This window comes from Myodes glareolus, chromosome 21 (genome assembly GCF_982192425.1).
Source record: "Myodes glareolus chromosome 21, mMyoGla1.1, whole genome shotgun sequence".
Classification (NCBI taxonomy): Eukaryota; Metazoa; Chordata; class Mammalia; order Rodentia; family Cricetidae; genus Myodes; species Myodes glareolus.
In genome coordinates this window covers 12514409-12539151 of record NC_142046.1, presented here as the reverse complement: position 1 = coordinate 12539151, position 24743 = coordinate 12514409, and the positions used below count along the sequence as shown (strand labels likewise).

At 47.1% G+C, this 24743-nt stretch overlaps 1 protein-coding gene across 6 annotated transcripts in view; it reads right to left on the bottom strand.

The window, feature by feature from the left end:
• Garnl3 (GTPase activating Rap/RanGAP domain like 3) overlaps positions 1–24743 on the bottom strand; it is a 149995-nt gene that overhangs the window by 45607 nt on the left and 79645 nt on the right. For 5 of the 6 annotated variants that reach the window (XM_085681345.2, XM_085681346.2, XM_048432154.3 and 2 more), the window contains 8 exons: positions 23657–23756; positions 21033–21151; positions 15980–16044; positions 14934–14997; positions 10473–10499; positions 4473–4548; positions 3844–3942; positions 1169–1272 (listed from right to left, as the gene is read on the bottom strand). In XM_085681345.2, the coding sequence (XP_085537471.2) occupies positions 1169–1272; positions 3844–3942; positions 4473–4548; positions 10473–10499; positions 14934–14997; positions 15980–16044; positions 21033–21151; positions 23657–23756 (654 nt within the window). Of the gene's footprint in view, positions 1–1168; positions 1273–3843; positions 3943–4472; positions 4549–10472; positions 10500–14933; positions 14998–15979; positions 16045–21032; positions 21152–23656; positions 23757–24151; positions 24247–24743 lie in introns of those variants that run through there. The other variant, XM_087899716.1, reaches the window with a different exon arrangement.

The window sequence follows — 24743 nt, the reverse complement described above, 5'->3', positions numbered from 1 at the left end:
CATGGAGAAGTGTTTCTTACTGGCTTGTCCCATGCCTTGCTCAGTCTGTTTTTTTGTTTTGTTTTGTTTGTTTGTTTTGTTCTTGAGACAGGGTTTCTCTGTGTAGCCCGGTTGTCCTGGAACTTTCTCTGTAGACCAGGTAGGCCTCTGCCTCCTGAGTGCTGGGATTAAAGAAGCGTACCACCACCTCATGGCTACAGCCTGTGTCCTTATAGCATCCAGGACCACCAGCTCAGGGATGGCACCACTCAATGGGTTGGGCCTTCCCACATCAATTATCAATTTTAAAAAATGCACCACAGGTCACTCTGGTGAGAGTATTTTCTGAACTGAGGTTCCCTCCTCCCAAATGACTCTAGCTTGTGCCGGGTTGATAGAAACTAGCCAGCTCACCAACTTACTTCATGCTCTAGGATCTTATTCTGACAAGGCCAAAGGCACACTGAGCGAAGCCACAGGGTGAAGGCATGTTAAACACAGGACAGTCTGTAAGGCTTCTTGTGGTTTGAGTGGGTCTCCCAGTTACATGTGCAAGAAGCCTGGCTACCAGCGTGGTGTAGCTAAGGGGTGGTGGTGTTTTGAGAGGTGGGGCCTGGTAGCCGGTGGATGAGGTCTTGGGAGGGGTTAATGTTTTTCTCGTGGGAGTTCATTTTTGCTCACTTAGGTCTGTGTGGATCCTAACCTGGATTTCTCATGCTTCCTGTTTGTCATGCAATTTCTTCTACATCTGTACCAATATGACGATACCATAGGATCTCACTAAAGCCCGTAAGTATCAATGTTCTCAAAGTTACATGACTCTGAGTGGAACGAACCTCGTTTCTTTATAAAGTACTCAATCCTCAAGTATTTGGTTATGGCAACACACATAGTCTAGTAAGTCTTTAAAACCACAGTCACACATGTACAAGTACATATATGTGTACACCATACATTCACTAGCATCTCTGAGCCTTCTTCAGATGACAAAGGCAGTAACAATATGCTTCCTAAGCCTTGTTCGCCGTTCACACACAGACTATAACAAGTGTCTGAACTGGCCCTGGTAACTAAAGCCAGGCTCACAGTAACACACCTAGTCTCTAATGTATAAATCATTGTAATGATCATCCCACATTCAGTCACTGTCTGACGGCTGTGTTTCCAAAGCCCCTGTGGTCACAAGTACCTGCTGTCTGTTCTCTTTGGAATACGGCAACATGGTGGAAACGTGAAACATGACCTCATGCCCTTGGTACACAGTATAGACTGAGTGGCTCCCTGTGGTGTTATCTGTAAAACACAAGAACACAGTCAATGGGCATACAGAAGAAGGCATGCAGTACACAGTACATTCTCAAAGACTGCCTGGGGTCATCCGTGCTGGTGAGCAGATCACCTGAATGCCAACTCTGCCCTTCCCTCGAGGCTCCTGCCCATGAGGAAAGACCTCACTCACATTCTCTAAGCTTCCTGCTGTACATCTAGCTTATAATGGAAGTCAGGAAAAGTCTGGCTAGTAAGGAAGAGCATGCTGCAGCACCCCAACTTCCTGCGGCTGTGGGGTAAGGGATACAATTCTCGTATGCTGATGCAGCTGTGATGTCCACAAAATCAAGTTGAGGTTTCTGAAGAACTGTGCTTGATTAAAGACAGGCTATGAAGGTAGATGGACTAGGACCCGAGTTTTCATTGGCTATATTGCTCCCGTCCCCAAAATTAAGGCTTTATCATTTTTGTAATTCAATTTTTAGAACTATGTTACTTTGTGTTTGTATGTGTGTGCACATGTGTGGGAGTCCAAAGGTCCATGTCCAGTGTCTTCTTCAATTGTTCTTTACTGGATCTTTTCTCCATGTCTGGCTGTTTGATTTAAAGCCAGTATATCAGTTATCCATTGTCGTATAAGCTATTCCTACACTTGATGGATTAAATCAATGACTAACACTTAGTTTTAAAGATTTACGTATTTTTAATTTTTTTTTCAAGACAGGGTTTCTCTGTAGCTTTGGAGCCTGTCCTGGAACTAGCTCTTATAGACCAGGCTGGTCTCGAACTCAAAGAGATCCACCTGTCTCTGCCTCCCGAGTGCTGGGATTAAAGGCGTGTGCCACCACTGCCCAGCTGATTTACATATTTTTATGTGTTTGAGTGTTTTGCCTGCATGTATGTTTGTGCGCCAACTATTTCCAGTATCCACGGAGTCCAAAAGAGGGTATCAGATCTCCTAGAACTGGAGTTACAAACAGTTTCTCTGGTCCTGTTTCTTAACTTGAAAACGAGGACAATAGTATCTAACTCTCAGAGATGCAGGGAAGACTCGGCAAGATGGTCCCTGAAAAGTGCTAACCTAGCAGGAGAGCCAGGCTAGGAGACGGCACAGCAGATGGTGGTCAGGACCACCACAGTGAGGCTGAGAGCCGACCACGGCGATGAGCTGGGGAGCCTGTCACGTACAGGAGAAAGTTAGTCAGAGGGAGGCTGGGTGGCACCTTCCACCTCTGAACTGGTACCAAAGGCATTTCCATGGCAGTCCTCATGCATTGCTTTCACGCTGAATTTGTGGGGACTTCCAGGAAGACAGGCTCCCAGACGGCCAGGCTACCTGGCCTGGAGTCTGCCACATTTAGGCTGAAGGAGCACTGTACCACCCGCCTGGCTTTCTGTGAGGCTTGACTGATGAGCAAAGGAACTACAAACACAGAAGCACAAAAAGGTACTAGAAATGCTCCTCAGACAGATGCCAACCTTAGTGACTCAAGTCCAAATGTGCCATCGAGTCTCTCTTCATCCCCTCATCCCTTTCCAAGGCTCCCCTTCAAATCCCTGAGATCTCTCTCCATCAGCCACTTCTTCCTCTCCATCCCCCTTCTCCATCATTATGGGATCCTGTGCTCTCTACCTCAGAGGCTCTGGAATGAGCACTTGTCTCCATGCCAGCTCGCTGTTCCACCAGCCACGACAGCCATTGTCACCCCGCCCCCATTTAGACTGTGGCATCTGCTCCTCCAATGGCTCCCTGGCCTGCCCCCTCTAGGTTATCTTTCCTTCAGGTCTGCCCTAAGGGACCCTCACTACTCTCCTACTCAGTGACGTACAAGGGGACTTCACACTCCCTACAGGGCCATCCCTTCCCTTCTCTGGTCTGTACTGCAATCTTCTTGGTCCCTCTGCTCCTTCCAGCCAGAAAGATATTCTCTTAGTTTCTAGAATAGCACACCATGTTCTCTCCTGCCTCAGGGACTTCACAGATGTTCCCTGTTTGGAATTCTTTCCTCAAGACTCCAACTGTTCCCACTCATCACTCCCTTGTTCCCTCGGAGAAGTGTTCTATTCCCCAGACTCGGCAGAGTGCCTGTGGCACTCTCTGTGGCTCCTGATTCCTGTGAGCAGCGACTGCCAAGTGATTTCATAACCGTTACCCGTGTGCCGCCCGTGCTGCCCAGGGGACTGTGGGCTTTATGCATAGGCAGGGACCATGCTGCTTTATGCATACTGACCGCAGAGACCAGCAGGGTCTTGGAACACATGGTGCTCATTGGTAAATATAGCTATGGGACAACTGAGACTTGTGCTGTAAGTGCCCCTTGCTGAGGGGAACCACAATGTGATTGATATGATATGATATGATATATGATACCAGGCGGTATAGCCTTATGAGATTCCACAACAGATGATCCTTCCTTGATGGAAATGCCATTCATTTGCACATGACTTTATGTATTTAATGATCGCGTCTCCTGGTGCGTCCCATGGGTCTTATAAAGCCAGTGGAGTCGACGATCATGCCCAGGGACCCACGTCACATTGGGGATGACCCTCAAGTAACAGAATTTTACTAATTCCAACAAGGGGCAAGCTTACTTTTAGTGTCCAGACCGCCACGGTAGCCTGTCCAGCCCTTTAGAGTGATGGTGTCTCCGAGGAGATTCAAAAACTTTTGAAAAGCTTCACTTCCAATTTCTGCAAGGAAAGGCAAGGGATGAGGAGGTTTCCTGACCATGATGAAATCAATGGACAATGAGGTGTTGATGTGCACAGCATCAAAACACGAGGTCACAGCGCCTTCCACCCAGGGCCGTGAGGAGCCCAAGGGAGGAAAACAGACCCAGATGAACCAGGTAGTACTGTGCTTTGCCCAGTGATAAACAGGGCTGTAACACGAAAGGTACAAATACAGGGAGAGGAAACCGTCTTTACAGTCACTCAACCAGAACCAGCGAGGAAAGACCTTGCACTCTGTAGAACCAGATTCTTCAGATTCTTGTGGGTCTCCTCCCCTCCCCGCTGTGTTCCCCAGGGCCCATCGCAGGGACCCGTAGACGTCAGGTGATCAGTAAAATACTTAGCTGACTCCTGGGATTGGAGACGCCAACCCAACCAAATATTCAGTTTCTCGGCTGTAGGAAAGCAGCAAAGAGCAGGGTCTCTCTCAGCAGGGGTGAGGTGACGGACAGGGGCTCCCTCAGCAGGGGTGGGGAGGGGCTGCTCACCATTGCTGAACATCTCGTCGTCTGTAAGTTGTCCATCTTTGGCAAAAAGAACCCCGAATTTGAAGTTCACAGAGCCCTTACAATGAGACAGCAAAAGACACGCAAGTTAGTCTTATCACTGAAGCACACAGAATTTTAAGGTCCGGTGTTTGTCATTTTGGATCACTGCAGTGGCCAGAGTGGACACTTGGGGGAGTCCTTCTTCCCATTAGCCCTGACTGACCATTGTTAGCAAGAGACTCTCATTTTTCTATAGCTTACAAAATAGCTAGCAGGTGAGGTGGTTCATTTCTCTACTAGTTCAGCTGTAATTTCATGATTGCTGACATCAGGAGGATTCCATGTCCGAGCAGGGGCAGCATGGTACTGCTGCTGACAAACGGCCACAGGCACCCATGGGTCTGGCACCACATTCTGATCCACCCACCAGCAACAGCTCCCAGAAGACTAGGGGAGCTAATTGTAACTCAGAGCCAAACATAACAATCTTAGACTAAAGTCTGGTAGGCTCTTCTAGAAATAGATATGGAAATTGTGGGCAATTTATATGAAAAGCTCACCCCCACTCCTGAAGATATTTAATCTGAACAAGCCACAGATGTGCAAATGAAAGACAAAGCAAGCCAAGCAAGCACGGCTATTCCCAGTTTGAGTTTATGATTCTCAGCTCTGCAGAGGACTCAGAATCCGACCCTGCAGAAAGGACCAACACCAATGTGTGACGGAAGCTGCTTCAGGGAAGAGCAGAAGCAGAGGAAAGGAGTCAGGGGGCAGAAAGTAGACGGGCAGCTGTTACTCTTTAAAGACTTGGTTATGACTTATGTGCTTGTTACGTGTTGCCACAGTTCATTATCATATATGTATGTGGGGGTTCTATGCATCACACAAGTCCACGTGCCCGCAGGAGAAGGCACTGGGGTCCTTGGAGCTGGAGTTACAGGCAGTACGAGCTGGTGGATGTGGGTGCTGGGAACCAAACCTGAGTTCTCTGCACGAGCAGTACAAGTTCTTAATTGCTGAGCCATCTCTCTAGCCCCTCCACCCTGTGTTAATCTGGGCAGGGATTTGTATGTCATTCTCTATACTTCTGTGCGTGCCTGCATTACTTAATAATAAAAGCCCATTGCTAGAAGAACATCAGCATTACAAGACCGACTGACCCACCACTAGGTGAAGGAGTCTGGGTGTTGGTCAGTCACGGTGTGGGTGATCTAGAGTACTAGCCAATGGGGCCAGGGGTGGGAGGTCAAGGACTCAGAAGTGGAGTGGTAAAATTAAGACTCTGAAAACCCAGCCTGTTGATGGCTCAGTGATTAAAGTGTTCACCACACATGCAAGAGAACTGGAATCCAGATCCCCAGAACCCACATGATGTGTGCTAGGTATGACAAGGTGCCTGCCTTCCTAGCCCAGAAACTCAGAGAGTTAGGGGATCCCCAGAGCAACTTAGCTAGCAAAATGGATGGGTCAGGGAGCTTTGCATTTGTCGAGGAGATCCTGACTCAATGAATAAGGTAGAAGAGGGATAGTGGATGAGTCCTGATGTCAACCTAAGGCATCTATATGTAAGTGCACATGTGCCCAAACACACACAAACATGCACATACTCCACACACATATACTTATGAAAAGAAGAAAAAGAAAAGAATCTGAAAAGCCATGTCTGAGGCTGTGCTTCAAAACCTTTCTCTCCCTAATACACCTGGCAAATAGGTACATACCCTTCAGTGACTTTCTGTACAGACACAGAAATAGGGAGGGCATTGCTACCTAACCCCTATACCCAGAACTCTTCCCCAGTTCATGGGGTGATGCTCTTCCTCAGCAGGCGAGCCTCAGTTCCAACAGCAATTTCCACTGCCACCATTCACCCTTTATACCACTATCCCCACTATGATTTTTTCCTCCAAGACTGGGCTTCTCTGTGTAGCCCTGGTTGTCCTGAAACTCACTCTGTAGAGCAGGCTGACCTTGAACCCACAGAGACCCACCTGCCTCTGCCTCCCAAGTGCTGGGATTAAAGGCCTGCGTCATCACTGCCCAGCCCCCACTATAATTCTTATCTTGTACATGTCTCTGTTTCTCACTGGAGCCTGAGTTGCTGGAAGATGACCCCACACTTTAATTAGTACTGAGTTTGCAGAGCGAGCGCAGGGCTGGGGACAAATGTGGCGTTGTGACTGCGTAAGGAGCAAGGAAAACAGCAAAGGAGGACAGAAAACACTTGTTTTTTCTCCGCTGCCCAACTTTTGGCTGATTTTTGGGGGGAGATTTTTTAAAAAGGCTTACTTTCTTGTTTTAAGTTGTGTGTGTGGCAGTGTGTGCACATGACTTCAGGTGTTCATGGAGACCAGAGGTGGGGGACCCCTGAAGCTGGAGTTACAGGGGACAGAATGGGTTGCCTGAGGTGGGGGACACCTGAAGCTGGGAGTTACTGGAGACAGAATGGGTTGCCTGAGTGGGTGCTGGGAACCAACTCGGGGTCCATGAAAGAGCAGCATACTCTTAATCACTGGGCTATCCCTCCAGCCCCGATCTCTGCAGTTTCATCGGGGACCTCTACCTATTCAGGTTTCTATGGCCATCACTTTTCTTCTTTATTCTGGAGAAAGGACAGTAATCATGTGGCTCCAAGATGTGGCACTTCTTTTGTTCTTGCACCCTCTTAAAAAGCACCCATGGCCAGGTGGTGGTGGTGCACGCCTTTAATCCCAGCACTCGGGAGGCAGAGGCAGATGGATCTCTGTGGGTTCAAGGCCAGCCTGGTCTACAGAGCAAGTTCTAGGATAGGCTCCAAAGCTACAGAGAAACCCTGTCTCGAAAAATCAAACCAAACCAAACCAAACCAAACCAAACCAAACCAAACCAAAACAAAAAAGTGCCCACAGAAATCTGTAGTCTAGTAGATAGCCCTTTTGGAGCAGTCACAAAACGTCTGAAGCAGTGGTCCTCCAAACTTGGCCTCCAGGCATCGGGAGCCCTGGAGGGGTTGTTAGATGACTGGCTCAAGGTCCAGTGTTTACAGCTCAGTAGGTCTGGTAGGCTCAGTAGGCTTGGAAGTTTGCATCAAAAAGGTTCCCATGAGATGCTCTTGCTGCTGTCCCGAAAACAGACCGAGAAACCAGGGGACAAAGGAACAAACTGGGAGGCTTCTAGGCGCCCAGGATCAGGTTCAACTGATCCAATAGACAGTAAGCACAGGGCAGAAGGACTAGGTGAAATAGCAGCTCATTAGGACCAGAAAGGGCCCACAGTCCACAGACAGGGACGTCCAGGGAAGAAGAGACTTGCCAAAGACTGGTCATTAAGTGAGCAGCAGACTGAAGCTGGGATCTAGGCATTCTGACTTTTGACCAAGGTTCTTGCCAATAGCACATAGTGTTCCCAGGACAAGTCGGTACTGAGCAAAGCTGAGAGCACAGGCAGAGATGGGGCCTTCGTGTCAGTAGCCAAAACTTTATGCAACTTCATGGGGATGTTGTGAGGCTGGCAGCATGCTACAGTACCCTGGCTGAGGCCTTGGAAGGGCTGGGTTTGTAAGACGTGTTATCCCAGTCAGGCTAAGGCACCACAAAGTCTTAGGGTGTGGAGAGTGCAGGACGGGGACTGTCCAGGTTCCCTGGCATGCAGAGATTTCCAGTCTTCTAGGCCACTTATAGGGAGAACATGACTCCAGGTTTACCACGAAGGCCCTGACCTGCATCTCTTTTCTCTGCTGTCTCCAGAGAGTCCCAGTTTAAATGAGAAATTGTGTAGAATCTTCTACTTCAGGACCATCCCAGGAAGATGGGTGTTGTTTTAAGTTCTTGGACATTCTAGGACTCTTCTGAAATAATCTGGTATCTGAGGCTTCCCAAATGATGCCCACAACGAGCAGAAAACATTCATCTGTTTTCAAAAACCAGGGTATCGGTCAACATAATGAGCTGTTTCGTATTTTAGGAGAGGTAGTTTGATCTGGAACTACTGGATCATAACATCATTTTAAGGGATGTAGGGAGTTTTCCAGGTCCCAAGTTCAGTCTGGGCCCCTGGAGAGAGCTGCCTGTTAGAGAGTTATAGGCACTTGATCTCCTCAGGACACAGTCCTGCTCAAGCACAGAAAACAGGCCACATTTGTCATTTCTATTTGTTTGGAAGTTAAAATATGTTTAAATTTAAAAAAGGTCTATTTATGTTTATTTTATGTGCATATATGTTTGCCTGCATCTATGTATGTGTGCTTGGCGCCTGTGGAGGCCTGAAGAGGGTATTGGAACTGGAGTTATAGATGGCTGTGAGTCACTACGTCGGTGCTGGAAACTAAACCTGTTCTGTGTGCCCTTAACTGCTGAGCCACTTGTCCAGCCCCTAGTTTAACTTTAGCTATGGAATTAATTTTCTAAATCATATTCCTTCTGTAAAAAGGGAAGTCTGAGCAGAAACTTCCAGTGAATCCAGAAGAATCGCTGGAACTGAGAAAGGATGGCCTTATTCACAACAGCACTGCTGGTTCCCGATACTGCAGCCGGGACAGTGTCCTGGCTAGCGTTATGTCAGCTTGACACAGCTAAAGTCACCTGGAAGGAGGGAGCTTCAACTGAGAAAATGCCTCTGTAATCTGGCTGGGCATTTTCTTAATTAATGATTGATGGGGGAGGGCCCAGCCCACTGTGGGTGGGGCCATCCCTGGGCTGGTGGTCCTGGGTTCTATACGAAAGCAGGCTGAGCAAGCCAGTAATAAACAGCTCCCTGTGGCCTCTGCATCAGCTCTCACCTCCGGGTACTGGCCCTGTTTGAGTTCCTTCAATGATGAACGGTGATGCGGATGCATAAGCCAAATAAACCCTTTCCGCCCCAATTTACTTCTGGTCATTGTGTTTCATGACAGCAATAGTAACCCAAACCAAGACAGTCTCTGTACTCACAGGGGTCCGCCTGCTCACAGTTCACTGTTCCCCCTTGCGTGCACTACAAATAGAGCGCCACGTCTCTTGTGGGGATGGCTGTCTGTGCCGTCATGAGCACAGGTCACCAACTTCATTATCAGTGTTCCATATTAAGTTCTGCTTTCTGTTTTTCCTGCCCATCATCACAACTCATAGTTTATTACGAGGATGGGCTAGAGTCAGGGTCAGTGTTCCCTACTGATTCTAGATGAGAAACTGCACAATTAGATGGGAATGCTTGGCCGCCGTCTCTCAGAAAAGCTGGGCGGTGCCTCTGCTCGCCTCTCCCCAAGTCACCAACAAGGGACATTTGCTTCTTCAAACAAATACCCTTAATAAGGAGACAAAATCGAGAAATAGAGATCTGGCCTGTACAGTGTAGGCCAGAGATGAAGTGGGTGTTGTCAACCCGCTGGAGTGGTTGTGCCAAAGCCACTGAGACATTTGAGCTCAGGATAGTTTATAAAGATGTGTCAACTAGGTGAGGAGATAGATTAGACTTGGGGTATCAGAAATGGAGGAGTTAGGACTTTACTAAGTTTGACCCAAGCAACCAGACACATGATATTTTCATTTCTGTTACAGATAATATGCACAAGCCACCAATTCCTTACTCAGTTATTTATGGATAACATGCTGGATATTTCCATGACACACATACGTGCACACAGGCACATGCACAGAAAAGCGAGCGTGCACACACGTGCACATCACACACACACACACACACACACACACACACACACACACACACACTGGGGGTAACGGAATGAAGGATGCAGATCTCTTTGGCATCTAGTGCAGTAAAATGTGTGGCTAATGCACAGACATCCTAGTTGAATGGAAATGAGCCCCTCTTTACACTGCATTCATACATTATGCAGATTTAAGTAAACTGGTCTATAGATAGCTGTATGGAAAGTTCTGAAGGAGACCTCAGACAGCCCCTTCAGTAAGGTCTCTGAGTACAAGCCCACACCAAGGTCTGACTCAAAGAGAAGGCAGTGCTCACAGTGAAGGGACAGCACTGGCTGCTAAGGGCAGGGGACAGACCCGCTGATAGACTACTCACCTCTTGCTCTTCCAGAACCAGCAAGTCCTGTCAAGGAAAGTTTCAGAAGTTACATTTATATATCACGGTGATGACTGGATTTTGGTTCTCTGAGAACGCCAAGCTTTACATACTCACACGATTTGATGTTATGACATTTTGGAAAGAACAGAAGCTGGTTATGAGATTTCTCTTTAAGGAAAAACAAAACCAAAAGTAAACAACTGAAAATAAAATTCTGGTTGGGCCACACATCTCTCAGAAAACCCCTGAAATCGGATACTAACTACTGCTCAGCCTCCCTGAATCACACACTCTCACTGCTTCAGGAAAACATTCCTTTGGTAAGGAGACACAGCTGAGAACTAGAGAACTGAACTCCAGAGCCAAAGGTGGACAGGAAGGCCAAGGAATTGGTCCACTGCGTCTCATTGCTTGCCTCACACTAGGTCAGCTGCCCTGAAAAGACCCTCTCCTGGGTCAGCAGGAACAGCAGTGACCCTAAAGAGTCCTGGCTTTGAAACCTTGCTCTGCTGCCTACAACTGTGCTGTGTACAAATCATTTGACCTTTCTGGGTCTATTCCTCACCCTGTGCAGGCCACTATGGAGACAGAATGAGCGTGGGGGACGCCCTTCAAACAGGTTTTCACACTCAGTTACTTCATAATGAACTTCAGAAGAAGCTAGCAAGCAGACACCAAGGCCAAGGACTCCAGTAGAGGTCACTGGGTGCATGGAGGTGGGGAGTGGGTCCAGTCAAGGCATGGCAGCCATGAGAACAGAGAGGGGGCCAGGATAGAGAAGGAAGAGGCTGAGGGACCCTCACCCTCCTAGTCACCCGGGAAGCTGATGATTCCTAAAGAAGTTCATGAGGCACACAAAGCTCTCCGTCATTTCTGACGCAGGGCTCTTTTGTTAGGTGGTCATCATTGTTTTTGAATCCAGGGGAAAAAATAAAACTGCCACGTGTCTTATACTTTTGAACACACATCATTACACATTTTATTGCAAAATCATCTTTTCCATAATTTCCTTCGATCTCAACCACCGTGCCATGCAGCCGAGTCACTCCAGAATTACAGGTAAGGAATTGGCGATTCAGCAGAGCATGGGTTAAGGTCATGTGGCCTGGTACTTCTGATTCCTGCAAGTACACAGTTATGGTGAAGAAAACACTGGGTGCTTCCCAGCAGCCTTTAGTCCAGCAGTGTCAGGACTGGGCACTTTGCAACTGGTCCCAGACCTGGTGAGGGCTTTCCTTGGTGGTCAGGCTGTGGGAGTGGCCTTGCACCAGGAGTCCCCAGGGGCCCAACATTCAGCCCTGGTGGCAGGGGGAATGCCACAGGCATTACATTCCCTGTAACACAGGTTACATTCCCTGTGTATCTTCCTTGTTTAGGATTACATCTGCTTAGAAGTGGGTGCTCCTGCCAGGCATCGGGGTCGACCAATGTCTATTTGACAGCACTCAAAGTTTTAAAAATTCATTTTTGGATTTGTGAGGACCAACCAGGTCTCTTTTTGTTGTTTCCCAATTTGTAATTTTAGCCTGAAAGGTCTAATTTTATGTCAGTAATGGTGTTTCTTTTTTTTTCTTTTTTCTTTTAAGATTTATTTATTATATACACAGTGTTCTGCCTGCATCTGTACCTGCATAACAGAAGCTCTCATTATAGATGGCTGTGAGCTACCATGTGGGTGCTGGGAATTGAACTCAGGACCTCTGGAAGAACAGCCAGTGCTCTTAACCTCTGAGCCATCTCTCCAGCCCAGTAATGGTGTTTCTTAATAAAGTCCTAGTGATGTTGTTTTTCTTTGTGCCTGTGTGTACACGTTTGTGTACACATGTATGTGTACATGTATGTATGTATGTTTATATGTATGGTGGGAGACATGTGTGTCACAGATCATGTGTGGATGTCAGAAGACAATCTGTGATGTTGGCTCTTGCTTTCCACACTATCTGGCACTTATCTTACTGGTTTCCACTGTGTGCAGCAAGCTAAGCTGACCCACGGGCTTCTGAAGATTTCCCCATCTCTGCCTTTCCTCTTGCTGTGGGTGTGCTGCGATCACAGATGCTCACTACTGCTTTCAGTTGGCTCTGGGGATCTGAAATCATTCTTCAAACTTGCGCCAATCCCTGCTATTGTTTTATGAAATTTTGATTTTAATCATCAGTTTGTAGCTAATATTAAGTTTTTTAAAAATATTTATTTATTCATTTATTATGTATACAATATTCTTTCTGCATGTATGCCTGCAGGCCAGAAGAGGGCACCAGACCTCATTACAGATGATTGTGAGCCACCATGTGGTTGCTGGGAATTGAACTCAGGACCTTTGGAAGAGCAGGCAATGCTCTTAACCACTGAGCCATCTCTCCAGCACCTAATATTAAGTTTTTTAAAAAACAAATATTTGCCAGGCAGTGGTGGTGCACACCTTTAATCCTAGCACTCAGGAGGCAGGGGGAGGTGGATTTCTGTGAGTTCAAAGTCAGCCTGGTCTACAGAGAAAGTTCCAGAACAGCAACGGCTACATAAAGAAACCCTATGTCAAAAAAACAAAAAACCCCATAAGAACCAACAACAACAACAAAAACCAAAACCAAATATTAGATTTAAGAGGATGTAATGTTATATATACTTAAGGTCCTAGATATGCTTTGAACATTCAGATTTAGTTCTGTAGATGTTTATACAATCCCTGGTCACCAGGAAAGCCATTTACAACTGTCTAGGATTCAAGGTGATAGAGAGGCAGGAAGAAAACACAGAGATCCCACTTTCCACTTACTTAAAGCCAACTTAATCACACACATTGCTTGTGGAAGGAATCTGGTCAAGAAAAACGTCAATGTATCCTAGCAAGCAGAAGCAGAGGGACAGTGTTCTAATAGAACCAGCCCCCTTCCTTCTCATAATGAGGCTGGTTCAGCTTTCACTCACTGTGTGGACCCTGTGACTGTCAAGGGCTCTATCAGTGTGACTTTGGGGACGGGGTCTCATACTCAGGCCCAGGGAGGCTCGTGAGTGTTCCTTGGTAAGGGGGTGCACAACTACAGGAGAGCCTGAAACAGCTTTTCCATAGGCACAGAATGGTGACGCCAGCGCAGTACCTGCGGACTTCTGTCTGGTCATCTTGCTCTGTGGGAGGGAAGGCAGCTGGGGTGGGTTAGCATAGCTGCTGACACACAGCACACCACAGGGCTGCCCCTCCAGGACTCTGGGGTGGGGTCTTCGGAGTGGGGACCACTCCCAGGATCAGGAAGGAAAGGATTAAGGATCTGTACTGCAGCCTGAGGTACACGCCCATGCTCTCAGTACTGCAGGGGCTAAGGCAGGAAGTATGTGAGCTTGAGGTCAGCCTGGTTTATAACGTGAGTTCTAGGGTAGCCTGGGCTTTATGGTAAGATCCTGTCTTTTTTTTTTTAAAAAAAAAAACCATCTAGGGGCTGGAGAGATGGCTCAGCGGTTAAGAGCACTGGCTGCTCTTCCAGAGGTCCTGAGTTCAATTCCCAGCAACCACATGGTGGCTCACAACCATCTGTAACGAGATCTGACACCCTCTTCTGACGTGCCGGCATACTTGGAAGCAGGATGTTGTATACATAATAAATAAATAAATAAATCTTTAAAAAAACCATCTAAGTTGTACAATGAGGCAGTAAAGACACACTGCTATGGATGTATTTATACTTCTAATTTGTTCTTAAGGATTCCAGAGTCACTTTAAGCATAGTGTATCTTAAATTTGCTTAGTTGAACCTAACACACTAAATTTTGCCTGAGTTTATTCTAGCAGGATACAAGTACTATTTTACTGTTTATCTATAGCAGATGTCCACAGTGCTTTGACACGCATGTGGAAGTCGGTGACTTGCAGAAGTCACTTCCCTCCTCCTACCATGCTGTCCCGGTGGTCAAACAAATAGTATTTTATAAATTAAATGAAAGCAAAGGCATGAGGGCATTCCACTCGGTACGTCCGGGTTTAGCAACGATGACCTCAGTTCAAAGCTCACCTTTAAGGGATACAGAAAATAGCTGTCTATGCTCTGCTCAGTTCTCCTGCTCAGTCCTCCACATCTCATCTGAGGTCTCCCCACGCAAACGAACTCATCCGCCTCACTCTGCTTACAGACCCCCGCTGCCTCCTGGACACAGCTCAAGTTGCCTCTCAAGCTTCTTCCGTGTCATCTAGGTGGGCACAACCCACCTCCTGGAAGCTCAGCTTTGCTCTGCTGGCATCCTAGGGAGGATGGCTACAGTTCTAAAATTTCAGAGCTGAATCGGTTACAGTGGTACGATGAAGGTACAACTGCACTCGCTCGTTCTCTCTCTCTCTTTCTCTCCCTCCACAGATACACCCCCCCCCAACACACACCCCTGACCCTCATTGTGACACCACACTTCCTTCTCTCCAGGCAAAGTGAGACCGAGTCCACGCACTGCTGTGAAGCCCACAGCTTCCTTTACCTTTTGTATCTCAGGATGGAAGATTTCCCGAGGGCCTTTCTCAAACTTGTCCAGGTTCATGGCACTGAAACAGCAAAGAGGGGGAGTCAGTGAGGTGGGAGCTGAAGCAAGAGGGAGTAGGGGCAGTTCTCTGGAGAAGACAGACAGTGTTGTCTAGAAAAATCATGGTGGCGTCTCTGAAGGTCACCAACTGCCATGGGTAACTGTCCCTTCCGGACACCCATGCAGTGAGGGAGCGGCAGTCAGCAGGGATGTTGGCATCAGGCATCCTTCTGTCTCCTCTTCTCCCAGATCGCTACTGACTTATTTATTGTTCTGTTATTGACAATTCCATACGTCTACGATACCCTTTACTGCCGAGTCCCAGAGCCAGAGATACCTAGTTTAAACCCTGCAGTTAACTAGCTCTGCAGAGTCTCTCCTGCTCTCTGAGGCCTGCATCCTCTTAGGGGAATGGAGGCAACCGCAGGTGGACTTCATGCAGCCGAGTGAAAGAGCCAGTGAGCAAATGCTGGGAAAGCATTCAGCAGAGTGTCTGACAAAGAGGCTACTGTCATTAGGATGCAATATCTTAGCTGGGGACAGAGCGACAGGCTCCATCTGAGTGGCAGCTTTCCCCAGGTCTGCGAGAGAGATGAGAGAGGGAGGTGGGAAATGGGGGCAGGAGCCAGATGTTCCAATCTCTTCACTCCTGTTCAGTGAAGAATAAGGCACACCCCCCAGGAAGCCTTTGCTGACATCTGGGCTTCTATTCCAAAGTGTAAAAATGAAATGAAAGGATTTCTTGATTTTCTTTCTAAACCCAAAGTATCCAAGCGAGCACAAGGAAAACAAACAAACAAGCAGCAGGCGCAGGACACAGCACAGAGGGATGCTTAGCCACCACCGGAAACCCTGGCTTTGCTCTGAGTCTCCATTTCATTGTTTGTAAAATGGAGACTCTTGGAGGGAATGCCTGGCATGCCAGTCAAGGAAAGCAAATGCGCACGGATCCCAGGAACATGTAATCCACACGCATGGGCCTCTGACTGTCCGGGAGAACTCACCTTAAGATGGACTTCACAGACAGTGTCTTGGTGGGACTGTAAGGAAGGCATATTTTTTGCGTACCCTGGAAGAAACAAAGCACCATCAGTGATGAGTGTGGGGCCCTTCACCTCTGAAGAGCCTCACCCGGTCGCTGTGGTAAAACCATGCCTGTTCTTTCTCTCTACTCTGGCTGACGGCACCCCTCTCTCATACAAACTTTTGGTTCTGAGTAGATCTCAACACATGGTACCAACACATGGTACCAACTCAGGTCTTGGTACCATGGTAGACAGCTGAGCCAAAGGCATTGTTCAAGAGACAAGCCCAGAACAGCTGTGGCCGCTGACAATGGTATCGTCATGAGTAACTATGTGGCCAGGAGCCAGGGGCTGTGGACCTGTGGTTTCCTTCACTACAAGCTGGCACAGCTCTCCTTTCCCATCTCCTGTTTGCAGCTTTCTAGAGTCAATATTCAAATAAAACCACTCTGTATTTCCTGGTAGAAACATCAAAGGTCCTAGGTGGAGGCCTGTGTCTGCACATGCCAGGCAACCAGAGGTGAGCACCGTGCAGATTCAGAAGTACAGGCTTGCCATGACCTGTTCTGTATAATAATGGATGTGTGCATGCATGCATATGTATGTTCACCTGCCAACATGCATGTGTAGAACCTCCCAGAAGGAGATATAACTTCTCTGAGCAGAAGACTTTGATCCTCCTCTCTGCACCTGCTGTGTTTTCTGGATGGAATTTCTACAGTGAGTCTGAATCGTTTCTATATAAAAGTCTTTCCCATGTGTTCAGATAACAGCCACACAATAGTGGGGATACTCACTAGCCTAGAACGTGCTTCATCCTGGCTCCATCCCCAACACCTCAAAAACTAAGCATAGACACACAGAAAGACTACTCGCCGAAGGGTTATGGGTTTTGTTGGTCTTCTAGCAGCCTTTAGACAGCATGGGCTTATGGTAGCCGAACTTCCCACAGCCTCCAGTGCCAGCTTGCAGTTGCAGGAATGCAGTAACTGGCTTCTGCTGATAGTTCTGATCTTAATTTTCTCCCCCTTCAATATTTCCATTTGTAGCTATGAGCAAAACTTACCCTGCTGTTGGCCCACAAGTTTAGCACCTACAGGAGAGGATTTAGGTGAAGGCATGGACAATCTCAGTGGGATTAATGTTCCCAATGGCCAGCCCTTGGCAGCTTTCACAATGGTTTTTGGAGCTTAGATGTCCCATCTACAGTTCTCTAATGGTGGCCAAGAGCAGCTCCACAAAATACTACTTTGTCTGTTAACTCTTGTTCCTTCTGCCTAGACTATTCTCCAGCTTCCCCGTCCGGTTTGCCTGTGCACACAGCATTTATCCTTCGGATCTCCACGTGGAAGATCTCCCTGACCTCATCTTCAGGAGTCTCAGCATCTTCATTAGCTTTGTCACCTTCAGGGTGCTGACCACAGCCTATATGTAATACAGACAACTCCTTCAGAAATGGAGATGAGCCAGGTTTCCCCTGTGTTTGTCCCGCCTGCCTGCCCTTGCTCAGTATCCAGCAACCATCTAAGATAAGAATGTAGGAGGCTGTCAAGAAGGAAGATGATAGGATATCAAGTAAATCCATCCCTGGAAGTCAGAAGAGGTGGGAAGGAAGGAGAAGAGGAGAGGGAGGCCATAGGAAAACATTGCAGAGATGCCCGAGAAAGCCCTGTAGGCACACGTACAGCAATGGGGCAAGAGGCTGCTTCCTGGGCAGGACCTCTCACAGGGGCTAAAGCCCACGTGGCACCCGTGGACAAGGTGAAGGGTAGTAGCTGCCAGCGTGGACCTGGCAAGAGAACAGATATGGACCCAAGGCCACGGCTTGCAGGGGTGAGCCCTGGGGTAAGTTGTAGGGCTGAGGTCCAGAGAGTAGCAGGGACCAGAGCTTGGGCCACACACAAGGAAAAACAGGAAGACCCACAGACTTCAGGAGCACAAGTTTTCCCCTGACCTAAAAGAGCAGAAAGGACCAGCTCTATCTCAAAGGTCATATGAGAAATGTCACAAAAAATACCAAAATAACCTGGGAATGGGGCACGCATCCCATTGTACATAACTCATTCTATATGTTTACCCCTGACTCAAGTGTGCTGTGCTGCCATGAGACCTCAACCCTTTCCTCAAGCACCTACATAACAACCGCTAGAGGAGCAGGGAGAGGGAAAAGACGACGGTATTTAATTATGTAAATGAGAATAGCTTTTTAACTCCTGATTCTCCTGCCTCTGATCCTAAGTGCTGGGATTACAGACATGCGCCACCACACCTGGTTTATGCAATGCTGGGGACCGAACACAGGATTTCATGCATGCTGGGCAAGCACCCTATCAATAGTCTTATCCTCAGTCAGCCCTTCTTCTTAGGTTGTTTAAATTTGTTACCCTATTGATACATGTGTATCAAGACTGACAGCAGGTCTGGAACAAATCGCCGGCCTGGTTCAGGAGACGGGGCTCTGGAGGAAAGCACGGTTATTTGTCACCAGGGGAACAATGGGCAGAGACTACAAGGCAGGCATTCCAGAAACTGGGCACACACACGCCAGGGTCTCCTAGGCCTGTTCATGGTTCTGCTTGTCACAGCTCTGCTGTGCTGGCAGCAGGCTGATGGCCCCAGCTATGGTGGTGGCGCGGGGAGACGGTGTGTTGGTTCTTCCAGTTCTTTTGAGTCTTGGAAAGTACCTGTCCCTGGAAACCTTGGTCCCGCTAAAGTCCCTTGCTATGAACATGCCTCTGCTGGAAATAAGCTCATGAGCAACACAAAAAAAGATTTTTACCCCAAATCTACTTCAAAAAAACCGGCAACTTCTGAAAATACTATACAAGTTTACTTAAACGGAAGCAGCAGCATCCGGAGATGCTAAGCTAGGCCTTGGTGCCATCTACTTCCGGAGCTGTGCCTATGTGCTAGGCGTTCTGCCACATGGTGGGGACATCGAAGGAAGACACAGTGAGTCAAAGACTCACATACAGAATAAGCTATGTACAGTAGTGAGCCCTGGGATACATACATTCAGTCTCCCATCTACTGGGAGGGACTTTGGCCCTGCCATTTCACTTCTGCAATTGCAACAGCAAGTATTACGATTTGAGTAGGTAAGAAATTATCCAGCACAGTGGTTCTCAACTGTGGGTCGTGAGTCCTTTGGGGGTCTAATGACTCTTTCACAGGGCTTGCCTAAGACCATCAGAAATCACAGATGGCTACATTAGGATTTATAACAGTGGCAAAATTACAGCCATGAAGTAGTAACAAATAATTTTATGGTTAGGGGTCACCGGGAGACGAGGAAGTGTATCAGAGGGTCACAGCATTAGGAAGGGTGAGAGCCGCTGTTCTAGACTATAGTAAGTGCACAATAAACATTAGGTTTTATTCTTTACTGTTTTAGCTCACTATTTTTGAAGTGCCTAACCATAATTTGTTGAATAGTAATGGTTCCTAGAAATTTTTTCTTTGTGATATAGTCTCATATCCCAAGATGACCTCAAACTTTAATTATGTAAATGAGAATAGCTTTTTAACTCCTGATTCTCCTGCCTCTGATCCTAAGTGCTGGGATTACAGACATGCGCCACTACACCTGGTTTATGCAATGCTGGGGACCGAACACAGGATTTCATGCATGCTGGGCAAGCACCCTATCAATAGTCTTATCCTCAGTCAGCCCTTCTTCTTAGGTTGTTTAAATTTGTTACCCTATTGATACATGTGTATGTGTGCATGTAGGTATGCAGGGGTGTGAGTATGTGTATGTGTATGTGTATATGCTTTTACCAGGGTTCATATTGTCCGTGTAAAATGTCCTAGAAAATACTATGAAAAGAAGAGAATAATGGGGAAAAACTTATGAAAAAAATCAAATACAAGAGTTACTAGAAAACAAATTTCTGAATCAGAGTAGCAAGTAAACAATAAAAACACATAAGGAAAATATGAAATCTAAGACAAATCCAGCAGTGCAGCTGGATGCTGGTGTCGGCTGAGCAAGCTGGAGAGGCAGGGACACCGCAGGGGCTATAGCCAGACAATGCTGGTCTGTTCTTCCAATATAAATACAGGGTAGGCTAGTTCACAGATTTAATTATTAAAAATAGCTCGGGTCGGGGCCTGAGGAGAGAGTGCAATGGTTCATAGCAATAACTGTTCCTTTAGAGGACCCAGATTTGGTTCCCAGCACACATATGATTTCTCATACTCACCCAGAACTGCAGTTCCAGGGAATTGGGTGCCTTTTCTGAGCCCCCGGGCATCAGGCACACATACGCTACATAGATGTACATGTAGACAAAACACTCATACACATAAAATTACAAGAAATGTAATTAAAAAATAGCTAGGGTTAGTTGGGTGTAGTGGTGTACTCCTAAAAGCTCAATACTCAGGTGACTGAGGCAGGAGGATTATAAAGTTTGCAGCCAATTTGGTCTACATAGCAAGTTCATGAGTACAAAGTTAGGTCCTATCTCAACAAACAAAACAATAAATAATAACAAACAAAACTACGGCTGAGGATGTGACTCAGGTGGCAGAGCCTAGCACGCGTGAAGCCTGGGTTTGAGCCCTACAACATCATACACGGGTATGGTGGTGCATAATCCCATCATTCAGGAGTTAGAGAGAGGAGGACCAGAAGTTCAAGGTCAACCTCAACTACAAAGTGAGTTTGAAGATAACCCGGGCTATATCAGACTGTCCCCCAAACAAAAACAAACAACAAATCCCTCCAGCCCCCAAACATACCTCTACCTCTAAAACCCCAAGTGTAGTAGATAAGGTTATGGAACTAATGCACTCTATAAAACCCACTGCTATTCCCCTGAGGCCAAGACTTAGGAAGTGGTTGTGTCTGACTGTGGCTTAGAGATGGGGAGAAGCTGCTGTTGGTCCCAGCTCAGGACAATGACATTCTGAATTATCTACAGTGAGGGGACCACTTGACAATGGGCTAACCAGACTTTGAGATAAGGCCCTCTGGGCATGTGCTGAACAGGAGATACCAGAGTGCAAGTGTAAGTCAGATACTCACTGTTTTCCGCCACAGAATTGCACGGTACTGAGGGACACGCTGATTGTTCTGGTCAGAAAGGGTCACAGACAAGAAGAAGGGGCTCTTCTCCGCATCGTTTCCAATGTAATTCTGATGGACTGGAGAAGAGGTAGTTGGTGAAGACCCAGGCGGTTCCTTCAGCCAGCAGTGGCCAGTGCCCACACGAGCAGCCATCCTAAGACCGGTGTGGGTAGGAACTGACCACTGTGTGCCCACTCCCCTTTGCCAGCAACAGGTTCAGAAATGAGTATGTTATTCAGTGTTAGCTGAGACAGGATGAGAAATCTGCCAAGAGCCTTCTGGAAAGACTTCCCACTCTAAAGACACCCCCCACCCTCGAATGTTGTGGTGTCAAGTGATGTCTGCTACTGCAGCCTTTTGTGGTCATAAAGAGGGCAAAGCCATCACACTAGTAGTAGGAAAGCAGGAAAGGAAAAAGGGCCTGGGTTTCTAATATCATTGAAACTGTTGACACCACCAACCACAGGGCTTTCCCTGGCTCATCTATAGCTTGTTACGTAGACTATGTTGGCCTCAAACTTTGTTCATTTCCTTCTTGTTTAAATCAGTTTGAGGTAGGTTATGCATTACCTCTTTGGATGCTGCTGGTGTTCAAACTCATAGCAACCCTTTTGTTGAAAAGCCAATGCTGTGGGCACTCCGGGCACAGCCATAGGGAAGATGGCTGGCATATTTCTTTCTTTGTAAATGCTTCTATATTTCCCACCCACCTACGCAAACCTTGCCTGGCCAGACCTGAACTTTAACCTTTTAGAATAATACTGCAACAGTTTTTCTTTCCCGTGTGCAGTACATTGCTATGTATGTGTGTTGCACACACATGGTATATGGGTGTGCATGCCTGTCTGTGCACTTAGGAAGCCAAAGGGAGATACTGTCTTCCTTCATGGCTCTCAGCTTTACTGTCTTCAGGCAGGACCTCTCACTTAACTCGACATCTTCCATTTTGGTCAGGTTACCTGGCCAGTGAGCTGCCAGGATCCACTTGTCTTTGTCTCTCCAGTACTGTGTTGCAGGAATGCTCAGCCATGCCCAGATATTTTACATGAGCTTGGGGATTTGAACTCAGGTTGTCATGTTGCAGAGTAATTCCCCTTGCTCTTACCCTCTGAGCCTGTAATAGGTTTTAAAAAGACACTGCTCTCATTTCCTGGCTTGAGAATCATGTGTAGCCGGAGGTTTTTCTCTGTGTTGCCCGGGCCCACTGAATCAGTTTCTCTCTCGCCCGCTGGACCAGCAACTTTACAGAATAATCGATCACTCAGAGGCTAATATTAATATATTGTTTGGCTGATGGCTTAGGCCATTATTGCCTAGCTCTCACCCGTAAATTAACCCATTCCTAATAGTCTGCATGTCACCATGTGGCCGTGGTGTTTCCTTAGGTGTTCTGGTATCTTGTTCTATAGGTGGCTCACTGGCAACTCTCTAACCTTGCCTTCTTTCTCTCTCTATCTCTGCTCGAATCTCCCGCCTAACTATATTCTATCCTGCCATAGGCCAAAGCAGGTTCTTCATTAACCAAAGGGAGGAATACATATTCACAGCGTAAAGGACATCCCACACCAATCATGTTCTACAACGGATGTCTCATTGAGTTTCTCTGACATTTCACCTTCCACATTAGTTTTTCCTCTCATTCCCAGCCCCCTCTCATTAGCAACACACCTGCTTTCTGTCTTTCCATGTGTTCTCTCTAAATGTGGTCTAAAATCTATGAGCAACTGAACTGCTGGCATGTGTCAGGCACTGACTTATGTGTTATTTCTGCAATATCATTGGAAGCTTTGCTCAGACCTCTAGGGAAGGACTAGAAATAGCTCTGCTTTACAGACAGTGAAGCCACGTCCAAGTCCTTGGGTTCGCGAGAGCAGAACCATGTTACAGACCCATTCTGCAGGCTCCAGGAGGGCAGGGGACGGGTTCATTTTACACTGTACCCCTCTGCGATGTGTACTGCCCACCAGACAGCAGGTGGAGCTTGAATCCAAGGCACTGTTGAGTGAATGTGGTAGCGCCACAGTCCTACGGCAGAGGTCTGCCTGGGAAACCATTGCTCTCCTTCACGGTCTCAAACTGTGACACTTACAGCTCACGCAGATGTGTACTGACCTTGCTATGTTAGCCTTTTCCATCCTGAAAATTCTTATCTCTCAAAGATGAGGTGAGCTAAGTCCCCATTTACCAGCAGTTAAAACAACAAGCCGGTGGCGGTGGCTTATGCGGAGGCAGACAGATCCTTGAATTTGAGGCCAGGAACAGAACAAGTTCCAGGACAGCCAGGGCTACACACAGAAACCCTATAATGAGAAAAACCCAACCTCTCCACCAAAACCAAGTCAAACAAACAAACAAAAATCCCCAACAACAAAACCCAGCCCAACAACACTCCTCACACACTGTAGCCTGCATCAAGAAAGTTCCGAGTTTAGCTCTCAACTACAAAGCTCGTCAAGGACCCTAATGTGAGCTGCTCTGACACCGTTGCCCCTAAATTATTTTATTCCACTTATGCAGGGTGTTAGAGATTATGCAGTTTTGAGCATCACTTCTTCCCCCAGCTGCCATGAAGGCATAATTACCTTGTCCTAAGAAATACTTGAAATACCATCGGGTGTGGTACTCTGGGTTTTCTAAGTGCACGTCTGTTCTTCGCCAAGTGCCTGGCAGAGCAGCTGCGTTCTGCAATGGAACAAAGCTGTGTTGTTAAAAGGTGTACTTAGAAAATGAACATGAAGCTAGCAATAAACCAGAAGTCAAAGAACCAAGGGAAAAAAGTCACCATTAAAAGCACAAACATAAAGGCTGTAACCACACGCGCTCACTAGCAATGACATGTGGGACAAAGTCACATCAAAGAGACATTCTAGAAGCCTGCAGGTGCAGGAATAAGAACGAGCGGACCCAGTTCTAACAGGAGTGTAAGGCCTTTCTTTCCTCTGGTCTATGAAACACCAATAAACGTCCCCTAGGGCACCGATTCTCACCACCAGCACACTGCATCCAGAGGACATTTCTTAGCATCTTACTCAAGTTCATTTGCTTTGTAGAATTTTTAAATGCATCTTAACAATTACCCAGTTGGTGTGGAAAATGTGGATAAACACAATGAGTAACCTTATCAAAAGATAGCTGTTGTATATATGATGGTTGATCTTGGTTGCCCACTTGACTGATCTGGAATTAACTAAGAGGAAAGCCACTGGGCACATCTGTGAGAAGCCACTGGGCACATCTGTGAGAGAGTTTCTTCATTAGGTTATTTGAGATGGGAAGATCAACCCTAAATGTGTGTGTGTGTGTGTGTGTGTGTGTGTGTGTGTGTGTGAGAGAGAGAGAGAGAGAGAGAGAGAGAGAGAGAGAGAGAGAGAGAGAGAACCTTCTGGTGGAGGTCTGAAAAAGGAGGCTCAAGGGTTTTTTGTGTCTTGTTGGGTCAACACCTCTGTTATTGCCATGACTGCAGTTGTTATTCTTTGTTGATATCAGAACCCTGAAGACCAGTGGATCTCCAGGAATCTTTGAGGCTTTCAGTACCAGACTGGGATTACTGAGACATCCTTCTTCATGGATCAGGTAGTGATTGGGTTCTCAGCCTTTCCAGTGTGAAGACAGCTATCATTGGACTACTCAGATCACATTGTGTAAGCCAATCTAATAGCTCTCCTTCCC